The sequence below is a fragment of the Falco rusticolus genome, chromosome 7 (assembly GCF_015220075.1).
Source record: "Falco rusticolus isolate bFalRus1 chromosome 7, bFalRus1.pri, whole genome shotgun sequence".
NCBI lineage: Eukaryota > Metazoa > Chordata > Aves > Falconiformes > Falconidae > Falco > Falco rusticolus.
In genome coordinates, this window is record NC_051193.1 from 43,735,223 (window position 1) to 43,748,017 (window position 12,795).

Here is a 12,795-nt window from a genome sequence, read left to right on the forward strand (position 1 = left end):
GAACCCCTGGTTTCCCATAGCGCCTGCACAGCATTTGCAAACCTCCAAGAGTAATGGCATATTTGGTAGAGGGATGTGTGAACTATGCTGTATTTTGGGATGTTTTTTAAGTGACCTGGCAGGTGTCTCTGCATAGTGCAGAAAAGTTATTTAAGCAAGTAATTGTCTCAAGGTGGATTTTGGAGTGATAATTGCGGTCCTCTTGGTGCGTTTCAGAGCTGAAGGCAGGGTGTCGCGAGGTGCCACTCGGAAAGTATTTTACTTCCCTTTGTCCTGCCTGTCCATCTACTCACAGTAATGCCTCACTTATGAAACAGATTTTTTTTTTTTCATATGGGGAGAAGAGGGGAATTTGTGTTTAGGAAGAATTCTTGTTGTTAGTTCGCTGTCCCTGGGAACCAACCAGGAGTCAAGATTTCCAGAATCGCTCTGCATTTTGGGTGATTGCGGTGGCGGGTGGTGTGTGAAATAGCGTGCTCTTTGCGTGGGTAGACATTTCCATTGTGCCTGTACTCTTGGGAGCTTGTATGGGTCCTTGCTGCTTGACAGCCCTGGGCACGCTCTCGCAACCCCCAGAGGTTTCAGGTGCAGGTGTCAGCAGTCAGCAATGGTTCCAGAAACACAGCGTCTGTGAAGAGGAGGCTGATGACATTGTGCTGCCACATTAGATGTGGTGCAGGCATAGAAATTGAGAAATGTTGTTCGTTCTTGTACTTTATATGCAGAAATCTATTTCTGGTCTAATACAATTACTTTTTCAGATTCTGTTCTGGCTGTACTTACTCAAATGGTTGTTTTAAGTTTTGTGGTGACATCATGGGTATCTGTATCATCCAATTCTTGATCCTGTAGAAACAATTCTGTGCTTACATGGCATACTTGGACACCTGTAGAAGCTTGGTGGCAAATCGGTGTGAAGGGTTTGCCTCAAGCCCGCTGTTGCAGGGTAACTGGCACAGTGAGTTCAGGATAAATACTTCTTTAGAGTAACAACCTTTGATACTCAGTAATCTCTCCACTATTACTTGTAAAGAGGTCAGTTGCTGTAACAGTAGTAGGTTTCATCCATGAGAGCAAATGCTTAGATCAGTAATGGTGGATACTTGACACCGAAAAGTTCCTCATCACTGTAGAAGGTGTCCTTAGTGGTATTCGACTGCAACAACTTACACTGAGCTAGGCAGGGACTGATAAGTCTCAGTGGTGTGATTTGAAGATTTGATAGGTTGGGTCTGTAGATGATAGTTGGAAATGCCCTTTTTTCAAGTAATAGGACATTTCTGCTTTTTCTGTTTGCTTTTACAGTTCCTGAAAACCTCTGTAATCAGCGCGGCATATTTCTCAGTTGGTGTACATCTACACCACTTCAGCCTGGGTAGTTGCTATATACCTAATGCATATTGCTTCAGGAGAGTCTAGCCATGACCACTCATCCCTTCCTGGTTTGGTAGTCGAGAAGAAAAAGAACAGATCTACTCAGTGGGGAGCTGCTGGCTTGGTTTTGATTTGGGTTTTTTTGTTTGACATAGCAAGGTCCTTAAAGAGTTTAACGATTCTCAGCTCGCTGGTGTAGCCTGGGTGGCTGTACAGAGCTGTGGGGTCACTCACACACTCGGGGTTCTCTTCTTTTGTTTCCTCTCCTCCCAGCCTCAGAGCCTACCCCTGTGTCGGTACCCAGCATCTCGGTGTCTCTGGTGCCTGGCTCTCCTGGTCTTTCCTTTGGGGTCGTGGCTGCCAGCCTCGGTGCTGCTCACCCCAGCTCTTCCATGTACCCCTGCTCTGTGTCACAGTGGTTTTCCCATTCCTCTTTCGAGCTGCTTTGTGTGCAGCCAGAGTCCCCTGCTGCGGAAGGAGAGAGCTCCCATTCCCCTCCCTGGCTCCCTGCATCCATTCCCCGCTTTACAGCAGCAGTGGGTGCTCATCAGACCACGTGAACCAGCTTGATGAGTTCAAATGACATAAAATTGTACCGGCAAAACAGTTTTCTTCAAGGAAAAGGACTGAAATGGGCTTGTGGAAGAAGGGCCGGGTACATGCAGGAGGGCAGGGAGGAGAACAGTGCAGCGAAGACCAGGGAAGCAGCAGCTCACACCCCTCCATCCACTACATCCCTTTTGGGGGATGTTCCCTTAGGGATCTGTTCCCTTTGGGACCCTCTTGGTGGTGGTGCTGCTATAAGAGATGTGGGTGCCTGAAGCTGCCTCTCCTGGTTTCAGTGCAGTCCAATGCAGATTCAAAGTGAACGTGTGACTGAAGCTTCAGAAGGTACAATTTGAAATTGCCAGCATCCCTCTGAGCCCGTATGTTTTGCGGTTCCTGTGTTGGCTCTTTTTGCAACACTTTATTTTGGGAAGACTGTATGGCAATGAAAAGAACAACCCTGGAAAAAAGCTGCGTTCCTGACACATTTCAAGTCTGTGCTAAAATAAACAAGGAACAAAATTCCTCAAATAAACATTTTCTGGAATTTTTATATAGACAGGGCATGTGTTTTTTCACGGGCATTGGTCTTGGAAAGAGCTCAACACGCAATTTTTTTTATTGAGCTTTGAGCAGATGGTAGGTGATATGTAAGGCCAGGCAGTTAGTTGTGAGGTACATGGAAACAAAATCTTTATAATGAGGAGTTTTAATAGTGGAAATGCAACGATAACAACTGAAAAAGCTGACTAGCAGCATTTTAATTATTTTTAAATTTGAAACTTTTGTTCAATTCTACTAAAAGATGACCAAACGGTTTTGTTTGGATCCTAACAGGTTGTGTAAAGTAGGATTTTAAAACTTCATGTGCATTCCATTGAGAGAAAAATCAATTGGACACAGAGTGTATTATGTACCTTTCATGGCAATGCACTGGTTTTAATTGTTGGGGGGGAGTCAATTTTGTATGTTTGAGACATGAGAAAGAGCAAATGAATTAATAGGTTGGGATTTAGTACACAATAACCTGATACAATCTACATACAATGTTGACGGAAAAGGGCATAACAATTTAATAATAGAAAAGATAATCAGCAGGTTTTTTAACAGGAAAATATTCAGTCATAAACTTTTACATGGTAACTTCTATGTGTTGCTTTCTCTCCCCATCAGAGAGAACAGCTTACCTACAACTATCATTTACTCTTGGACAAGGTGAAGGAGACTCATAGTAACTCTTCTTGTTTTTAATAACCTTAAATGTGACTGCAGAATTAATTAGTAAGTAACCTGTAATTGACGAGAGAGGAGGAGGTGGCTGTGCCTGGCCTTGGGAGCAGGTGGCATATTTGGGGGTCTGAAAGCACTGCAATGCTGAGATGATCAGGGGGCTGTTACCCACTCCTCGGTCACTTGTTGCCTGGGAGTCAAATGCAATCCAGGCATTTTTTCCCCCCTTCCTTGCTTTTTTTTGATTGGAGCCACTATTGACTTTTGACTTGGAGGAGTTAGCAAGCGCATGCCAAGTGTCATAAGATGGAACTTAATTACTAACTGATGGGTCAGAGTTCCAGTGATTTCCTTTCCTGTGATTGCTCTGTATATGGGAAGACTAATGACACACCTAAATAGACAGTTAACAAAGCTTTTCACACCTCTGACAGTCAAGAAGGACTTTGAACCAGATGACATTCAGTTTTCTTTTTATTTCTGCTCTCTTGTGTGATTGTGGAAAAACAAAAGTAACTATCTTAAAAAAAGGAACTTTAGAGAGCTTTGCCTTAAATTGCAGGGGGGGGTTTGCTGCTAAATTAGAAGTCAGCTGAGTTGGACTGAAAATACAGCAAATCTGCCTTCCTAGTGTTTCTTTTAACAAGGAGTATAATTCTCAATACTTCTTGTGTGAGAGTTTCTGGTTTTCAGTGAGATTATTTTTGGCTTTTGCAAGAATATGGACAAGCCAAATAAATTTAGCTTAACAGTAATGAAGATTTTTGAAGTTACTCGTCAGTAGTGACTTCATCTTGTAAGGCCCTTAACTTGAACTAATTCTGATGGGTTTTGGGGGAGTAATCTCTTCCATGTAGATAAAAAGTCTGTTTTGGAAGTAAATGAAAAAGCAGAGAAGTTTGGAAACAATATATTCTGTTCCAGTAGGTACAAATACGGTAGATGGTATTTAAGTGTAGCTTTTTTATTTTACTCTTATCCTGTGCTGTAAGGAGTAAGGAATCCAGCAAAAGTTTTCTCCTAAAAACATTCCTAGTTTTGCATGTTGCTTGCTTAAAATGAAGCTTCATGTTCTTCTTGCTCTGGCTCTTGAGTGGAGCATGAAAGTGGAATTTGAGAGGTTTGGATTCTGTGTTCAATTCTGTCCTTTGCCTAAAAAGTTACTTACTAGGCTTAACATGTGAAGTCTCTGGCTCGTTGTCCCATATTTAAGAGAGGGCTAAACATAACAACCTCTTTTTTGCAAACTGTTTTGAGGTGTGTGGCGCACAGCTTCTGCCACTGGCACCAGTGGTACATCTTTCGGTCATCTGCTGTCGTGCTTTGCTGAGATGAAAGCCAAGAGTCTTGCTTGCTCTCTCTCTCTCTCTCTCTCTCTCTAGCCCCATTAATCTTGAGCTTTTTGGCCACGCAAAGGCCTTACTTCACCTTGAGAGCTGGAAGATGTCTTTCCTTAGGCTGTTAAGTGGCCTTTCTGCTAGGGTGCCTTTGGGGAAGCAAGGGGAGAGATGGGCTTGAACCCTGCTATCTTGTAGAAGAAGCTTGACCCCATGTTCCTGGTTCCACCAGAGCAGCATGCAGAAGATGGTTGCTTCTTCATCCCCTCCTGCAGATGTGCTTGTTTCTGAAAGAAAGCAGTTGTGGCTACTGTGGGTTGTGCCAACCCCTCTCCTTTTCTTTCAAGCCAGGTCTCATGCAGTGCTGTGAACTTGCTACATGCTCCCGCACAGCCATTCAGTGACATTGGAGGAGATTTTTCTTTTTCATTTTTCTGTTTTCTTGAGGGAATAATTTAGTGCAGATATGCTGTCTGTAAGCTTGGAAGGAAGGTCTGTAAGCACGTTGCACATTGCACCGTGTATCCTAAAGTCGTCCACGAGGTAGAGAAGCACTTAGGAGTTGGTTGGGCTCCACAAAGATGATAAGATTTTGAAAGGAAACAACATCTGATTATGGTCTTCCTTGTGTCTTTAGAAAATAAGATCCCACTTCTGGTGTGATTTTTTGCGTGTCTGTGTGTGTTCTTCAACACGCGAAACAGAGAGCCTTGCTTCGCTGACAGAAGTTGAAGTTGAGAAGAGGGATGGTCCTGGGTTGAAAAGCAGCTAGAGGCAGTAGCACAGCCTTCCCCGCCTGCTCCATGGAGTATCAACATTTGCCAAAAGTCTTAACCTTAATGCCTTGAAAGCCTGCTAGTGGAGTTCAGTCAACAGTCAGGATTGGTATTTGTTTTTATGTATGCTCAAGACCAAGGCTGCTCCCGAGTTACCATTTCATATGCTTTCATAGTAGAGCCGAGGGAAAGTTGTTTTTCTGTTTGTTTGAGAACTCGCACGAAACAATTTAAAATATCTGCATCCTGACCTCTGATGGGATTGAGGCAAGAATTGAAATTGCACTGTTTGTAACTGCAGAATAAATACTGAGTTTCAGTGTAGTCTTCACATTACAGATTAAGTTGCTCCATGTGTCCAGAAAGGGTAATTACAGTAACTGTTGTTTTAACTGATCACAATTTCACAACACCCTTAAACAGTTTAAATTCTGATTATACTGTAGATTTTTTTTTGTTTGATTTGGGGGTATTTTTTTTTCTCTTTAGGGGAGAAAAGATGATTAATTTCCTCTTGTAGTATAATGGAACTGATGTCATATGAGTTGAAGGATGAAGTCCTTTTATTTTTAAAACAGTTGCTAGGGTGTTTAAACCCCTCCTTCCTAGCCCTGTTTCTTGTCAGTAAAACAGCAAAAGGAAAAGAAAATCACTTTCAAAAAGCATCTACTTTGAAAAAAAGTTTCCATTTAACAGTAATTGTAACTTCTTATTTTTCCAATAGGGGGTGATGGGGAAATTGCCAGATATTATTAAATCATATTAACTAGAAAAAAGAGGGGGCAGGGGGAAGGGAGCAACCAAACACTCATTCTTACTCCACACACACCCACCCCCCCAGAAGTGTGATTCAAATCATACAGTGGCAATATGTTATTAATGGAGCAATAATCTTTGGCAAGCAAACTATATTCACTTCTGTCAGACAAAAAACCCAGACCCACTGCTTTTCCTGACAAATACTGCTAAATAAATAAGGCTATGCCATTAGAACAAATATTTGATTTTTTTTTAATTCTTTTTTCTTTGCAGAGTATTGGAAAGGGGTCCTTGTGGTGTATAGACCCAGAATATAGACAAAATCTTATTCAGGCTTTGAAAAAGACACCCTATCACCCATATTCGCATGTGTTCAATACACCTCCCACATCTCCTCAGGCATATCAAAGGTAAGAACTAGATGCATTTTACAACTCTAAATGTTTTCATCTGGTGTTGCATATGAATCTTGGGTAAGACGTTAAATGTAATTAAGTGATGCAGTTTGGAAGTGTGCTAGCCAAGAAAGCCCGGGAGTGCTGGCGGCAGCCTGGCATTGCGCAGCAGTTGTCCGGGATGCCTTACCTGTCTGTCCCCCTGCGCGGCTGCAGCAAGTCCCCCGAGAGGAGCTCGCAGTCCTCCCATGTGAGCCACAGTGCCTTTGGCAAAAAAATGCCTGAAATTAAGATGCATATAAGCAAATGGAGAGCTCTGAAGTGCCCGCTTATCACCCTTTGCAATAGGTGAAAGCACAGTACCCTTGCTCAGAGGAGATGGGCTTGGGTTTTTTTCCCCCAGGCAAGCTATGGGGCCTGTGTTGTCTGTGCAACCCTCAGGTTTCCACAGCAGCCCTGTGCCCAGGTGACTTAAACAGCCCTTGTTGTAGTTACACCTCCCTTTGCGAGTGCCTGCACTTGAAGTTATCCCGGAGGGGTTTGGGAGAGGGCAAGAGCCATTTTTCGGTCATGCTTCAGTGAAATAAGCATGTGGTGGGGTTTTTTTCATTTGTTTTGCATTTGGTTTTGATCTGGCCGTTGCTTATGACTAAGGTTAGTGAAGGAAGAGAGATAATCTACGACTGCCATCTGTCAACTGGGGAAGAGATCACCGGGTTTTGACAAAACTGCTTTCTCTTTGCTGCTAATTTGGAGATTGTTTTCATCAGTTCTTCCAAATGGGCTGGGTCAGAAGTGCTGGTCGTGGCCAGCTCTGTACCACCTCACCCCAAAAGATCAGGACGGTGTCTTGAACCAGCCGCAGCAGCGGTCGGCAGCATCACCAGGACTTAAGAAAGTGACTGTGGTGGCTCGCACGGGGTTTGGGTTTGGGTTGGTTTGATTGTTCTTTTCCCGTAGCCGTTTCAACATTAGTGGGGAGGGCTGCTGCGGGGCGCGGCGCCGGGAGGGGCCGGGGTACGGGGAAGGGGGCTGGCGCGGGGGAAGCCGCTGCCCGCCCATGCCGCCCGATGAGCGTGTGATGGTCGCCATAGCAACGCGGGCGTCTCCCTGGCAACGCGTAGCCCAGGCAGGTGCCGCCGCATCACGGGGCTGCGGCGCTGCCTGGCGAGAGGACCGGCCCTGGGGCTCAGCCGCGCCGTTGCCGTGGTAACGGGTAATCCTCCGCGGGCAGCCGCTCCGAAACTTTTTTGAAAACGGGGATCCTGTACCGGGTTTTGTGTCCCGCGGGGATCGGGAGAGGTGCAGGCGTTGGGTTGGGGCTTTTTTGTTCCCCTGGTTTGAAATGAGCGGCTGGCTGGCTCTTGGGTCGGGCCGGCGGTGGGAGGTGGCAGCAGTTTGGGATTTCCCGGAGGAGCGCAGCACCAGCAGCGAGGGCCCCTCTGGCTTGTGTTTCGTGTGGAGTCCAGAAAGATATTTTTCATAGTACCACCTTTAGAAGGGATTTTTTCACCTTCACTCTTCCCCTGCTCTCAGCGATCCTACCACTACTGTGCTTTGCAGAAGGACAGATCAATAGAATAATGGTATTAAAATTGTAATTTGTGTGTTTGAACAAGGCTTGTTTCCAGAGCCTTGCTTTATATATAATATCTGTTGCCTTTTTAAGAATATTTTAATTATGCCCATACAGATTTATTCAGAGATTCTCGTATCAGGTAACAGTGTAATGCACATCCGACGTGGTAATGGAGGGACTTTGATCCCTTCTAATCCTTGCAAGCAAAAAAATACAGCAAACACACACAGTTGAAAGCAGGAGGATCTCTGATGTTCGGGGGTTTTTTTATGCTCGAAGTGACTGTTGTCTTAATGGGTCAGGTTTGCCAGAACTGCTGTGCACTTTGCTGGCAGATGTTGCCAGCAGGAGCTCACAGATAGCTTTTCCAGGTTAGGTTGAAGGAGGCAATGCAGCAGCACTGGCACAAGTGGTCCTTGCAGGGACAAGCCCGTAGAGATGCCCCGGCTGGGTGCCTGGGTGTCGGGGAGCCTGCCCCAGGGCAGCTGCTGTATATCCTGCACAGCCATATGCCCACTGCTCTCCTGTCCTCGCTGCATGTGGCAGAGGATGCCTGCAGAGCCACAGATGGGCAGAAGTTGTGCTGCCCTCTTCTCATGGGGTGGGTGGTCAGAACCTTACGGCTTGGTTTTGCATGTGGGAGAGGAGAGGTATAGTGGTGCATGCCAAACAGCATGGGATTTAAGAAAGCATTTTGAAAGACTCCCTGCTTTCACTGGTGCCCAGATGTAGCTGGGCAAATGGCAAAGCTGTCTTCTGAGCGAGGAAGAGGGAGGGATGCTACTGAAACATGCGCAAATGAGTCCCAAAACTGAAAGGGAAACTTCCTCTCCTTGGAAACAGTGGGATGTCAGAGCTGCTTCTATATTGCTTGTGCTGCCAAGCGCTTTCGAGTCTTCCTTGTAATAATGGCATCATAAAAGAAAGAGTTTGGCTGGCTGCAGGAGCAAATGCCTGGTAAATAGAGGCCCAAAGGAGGCTGGTTTTGTATGAAGAAATTGTGGTCTCACTGTTATATTTAGCTGATTATCTTTCAGTGGTCCCACTGTCAAATAAAATTTAATCTTCCCATAGCCTTCTGAAATATTTATTTATTCATATACTAATGAGTGGTGAGACATCAACATGAGACTGGTCTAGGCCATCAGTGACTGTTGAATTAATTTAATTGTGTATTGGCAGTTACATGGCAAAATAAGTTTTTCAAGTATATTTCTGATATATTCACAAGGAGGTGAACATTGAAGAACAATAATCCCATATGTAAGCGATGTCCTTGTACACATGATAAAGCATTCAGTAACGGGTAGAAAACATAAATCCACTCCACCATCCTCGGATCTCCAAAGCAATACATCGTCATAGTAACAAATTCCAAGGGAAATTTTTCTGGTGGTGAAGATAATACGTTTAGAAAAAATCCTTGGGTGGCAGAGGTTTTGCTGTCCATCCGTCTTACATAACTGAAGCTCACAACTAAGAGAAACTGTGTCACCTGATATTAAGGAAATAGGTCTGGAACCAGATAATTCACCAATATTACTCCTGCCTCTAGGAACAGGATTAATTGGAGGAATTACAAGGTTTATAAGGATCAGTTGGTGTGATTCCACAGGGGCAAGTTGACCTATTGCTTGTCTTTATCAGATGTTTTAAAAGAACCAGGATACACATATGAATCACATGTTCTGTTTAGTATCTGCATAAGCAGCTTAGGGGTGAATTGAGCACAGAGTGGAGGAAAGTATGGTAAAAATATCCCAAGCAAGATGATCACTGAACAGACAAATTGTCATTTTCTGAGCAGAGTTAATTACATGAGATTATTTAGTTTTACAACTACACTAGAACATCCTGCATGAACATAACAGGGAAGACCTTTATGAAGGATTTTTATGATGTGAACCCACACAATTGGATGGCTGACCCCATTACACCAGTATCATTTGAGATCAGATGTATGACTCAAGGAAGTGTGGATTACGTTGGGCTCTATGTATAAAGACCATAGTTTCAGGGGAGAGAAGCAATCTTGCAGTGTTTGCATAGGAGAAGGAACTTCAGACTACAGTTGTCCAAATTGCTATTGCAATTCAGGGTGAAGATTATGTGTAAGCTCTAAGAAGAGCAGCAATATAGCAATGTGAACCATTTAATTTTAATTGGATTGGATATGTATTTTTTAAAAACAGTATTTATGCCAAACAAAAAAACCCACCCTTGGATTATTATCTGATTTTTCTGATTGAATTTCAAGGGTAAACTAACACTGATACACAGTGTTACAGAGAAAAAAACTTGGTGTGGAAAAATAGGTGCTTTAGGCTAATATGTTTATTTTAAAATATTTACAATTAAGTTGGCAATAGCAACATTGAAATATATTGATAGACACAAACTTGGTGAAGTAACTGTGTAAGTCTGTGCCCTGATATTTCATCTATATGTTTTATTTCCAGTTTTCTGACTCTTAACTGAACTGTACTGTAGTAGCACTTCGAGGAGATCTTGAAATGTTTTTTTTTCTTTTCTCTGTATTATATGGGACTAGTTCTCAACTGTATTTCTCCTCCTACTGCTGAAGATTATGTAATCTAAATTGTAATGTAATCTAAATGTAATCTAAAAGAACAGAAATTATTAGTTTCAGAGATGGCTAAAAAAATATTTGAAGATTTGGGTCACCACCTAGGAGTATCGGCTAGATCCCTTGACTTGCGGAGCATTAGTGCACTGCTTTTCATTTTCCCAGTGTCTTTTGCTAATTGTAATTTGTTAAACCAGTGGTGAGTGTTGACACATGTCTGAAGTTGCCATATAAATAACGAAACTGCAAATGTGCCCAAGATAGAAACTGAAGAGTGGTTTCCTTCTTGCATTGCCCCAGCCTGCCTGTTCATAAAGGCTTTGTTGGGTTCGTTGTTGGTTTGCTCCTTTCCATAGCTCCTCGGGTGAGTTTGGTTGGTATGTTCTGCTTCAGGAAGGATTGAGACCCCAGTTAGTCCTGAGCTGGATTTGTGCTTGGCTTTAGACAGATTCCACCTGTGCACACCAGAGCACTTTTATCAGAAAAATGCCTCCTCTGATGGGTGTCACTGTTTCAGCCAGGCTGCCCTCTGCAGAGAAGGCTTGAGCCTTGCTGGGCTGAAATGGACAGGAAAATGTGTAGCAAAAACTAACTGCCCCATGATTTTGGTTGTTGGTGAGAGGAGTCAATCTGCAGCCGGTGTACGTGGTGGTGTTGGCAGAGTGGGTGCTGCAGAGCTGCCCCGCTGCGCTGCCAGGCTCCCGGCTGATGCTGCAGCCTCAGAGGCTGCTGCATGAAGGTGGCCCTGCAAGAAGTCAGCAAAAAAAAGCCCTCTACATCTTCTGTAGAGTCACTTTCCAGAACAGTGTTTCATTTAAATGTGTGTTGGCTTCATGATCTGGTTTTCCTTTCCTTGTTGAAGCGAGTGGTACAGAGGAAGGCCAATGGATCACAGAGGGACTGCAGGCACGTGACTAACCAAATGTTTTATGAAACTTTGCCAGCCTGGGATTTGAAAAATTTGGAGTGGCTTCTGTTTCATCAAATTTAGTGTCTCTTAACATTTCCTGCTGCTGGCTTCCGTAAAAATGCTACAAACTCCTTAAACGTTCATCACTTCTCCAGGATCTTGTCTTTTTATACCTGTTTCTGATAAAACTAGTTTTCCTTATTCTTTATCCCGAGGTAGGATTCGAAAAGGGGACTTCATGATTATGATCCCCATCTAACTTTTGAAATTTATTAATACAGACACAACGAAAAATTCATGAAACTTGGTTTTCAGGGGGGAAAAGCTTTTGCTGCCAGGACCATCCATCACTGCAAGCCCTGTAGTAGATGGCAGGAGAGGTGGCCTGGGCACACTTAGATTTGGATTTCAAGGAAAAATAATGCATTTACCTATTTTAAGACTGAAAATGTAGTCTTGCCACTCCTAGTCCTTGCTTCCTGCTTGCATTTCTCCAGTACAAGTCCTCCCACCGTGCGGTGGGGAGGGCGAGGGGCAGCCGTGGGGCAGGAGCTCCCTGTGTGGGGCCTCGCTGCACCCCCACCTCCTGCTGCAGCAAAAACCCCATGGGCAGCTGCTGCCCTGCACTGTTAGGAGGCAGTTTGCGTATAGTCCGCTCAGGATGGGGAACTTTGAAGCTGTTACATGGATGTGAAACAGACAAGCGTTCCCTGCTGAGGATGGCTGTTGTAGATCAGCTGCTTAGGAAACTGCTATTACTGGAAAAACTGCTTCAAATATTTGCGGGTTTGGGCTTTCCTGTCACAAGCTTCACTCTTTTGCAGTTGTTTATTGAAGCTAAACCTGCATCAAAGTCGGTATGTTGTCAGTTATCGTTTTGGACAATGTATAAGCATGTCTTTCATCCATATACTTTATAACTTGCAATTAGAAAACATCTTCTGTGGCCATTTGGTGAAACAACCTTTTCCCATTCACTGAAAACTTCAAAGCACTGAAAGACACTGCAGGGTATGTCCTTGCAAGAAGGGACTTAGAAAAGAAATTAATTGGTTGTCCTTTGCAGTCTGGAAACACAGATTTAATTCATTATTATGGTTTTGCTTTCAATAGGAAATGAAGCTGGCCACAGAGCATTCTAATTTCTGTGCATGTTACAACCCCTTTATCAAGATCGATCTAGATAGTTTGCTTCCTGGATAGAGACAGAATGAGTTTTCTTCTCTTTGGGGAATTTTGTTTCATTGTTTTTGTAGCTCAGGGATCACAGAGAACACAAGTTCTTCCAAATTGTGCCTGCTC

The 12,795-nt window shown here is 43.8% G+C and overlaps 1 protein-coding gene across 11 annotated transcripts in view; it reads left to right on the top strand.

Moving 5' to 3' along the window:
* The window catches only part of FOXN3 (forkhead box N3), a 211,903-nt gene that overhangs the window by 98,456 nt on the left and 100,652 nt on the right, over window positions 1-12,795 (top strand). For all 11 annotated transcript variants that reach the window (XM_037394595.1, XM_037394594.1, XM_037394593.1 and 8 more), the window contains one exon: window positions 6,296-6,432. In XM_037394595.1, the coding sequence (XP_037250492.1) occupies window positions 6,296-6,432 (137 nt within the window). The remainder of the gene's footprint in view (window positions 1-6,295; window positions 6,433-12,795) is intronic.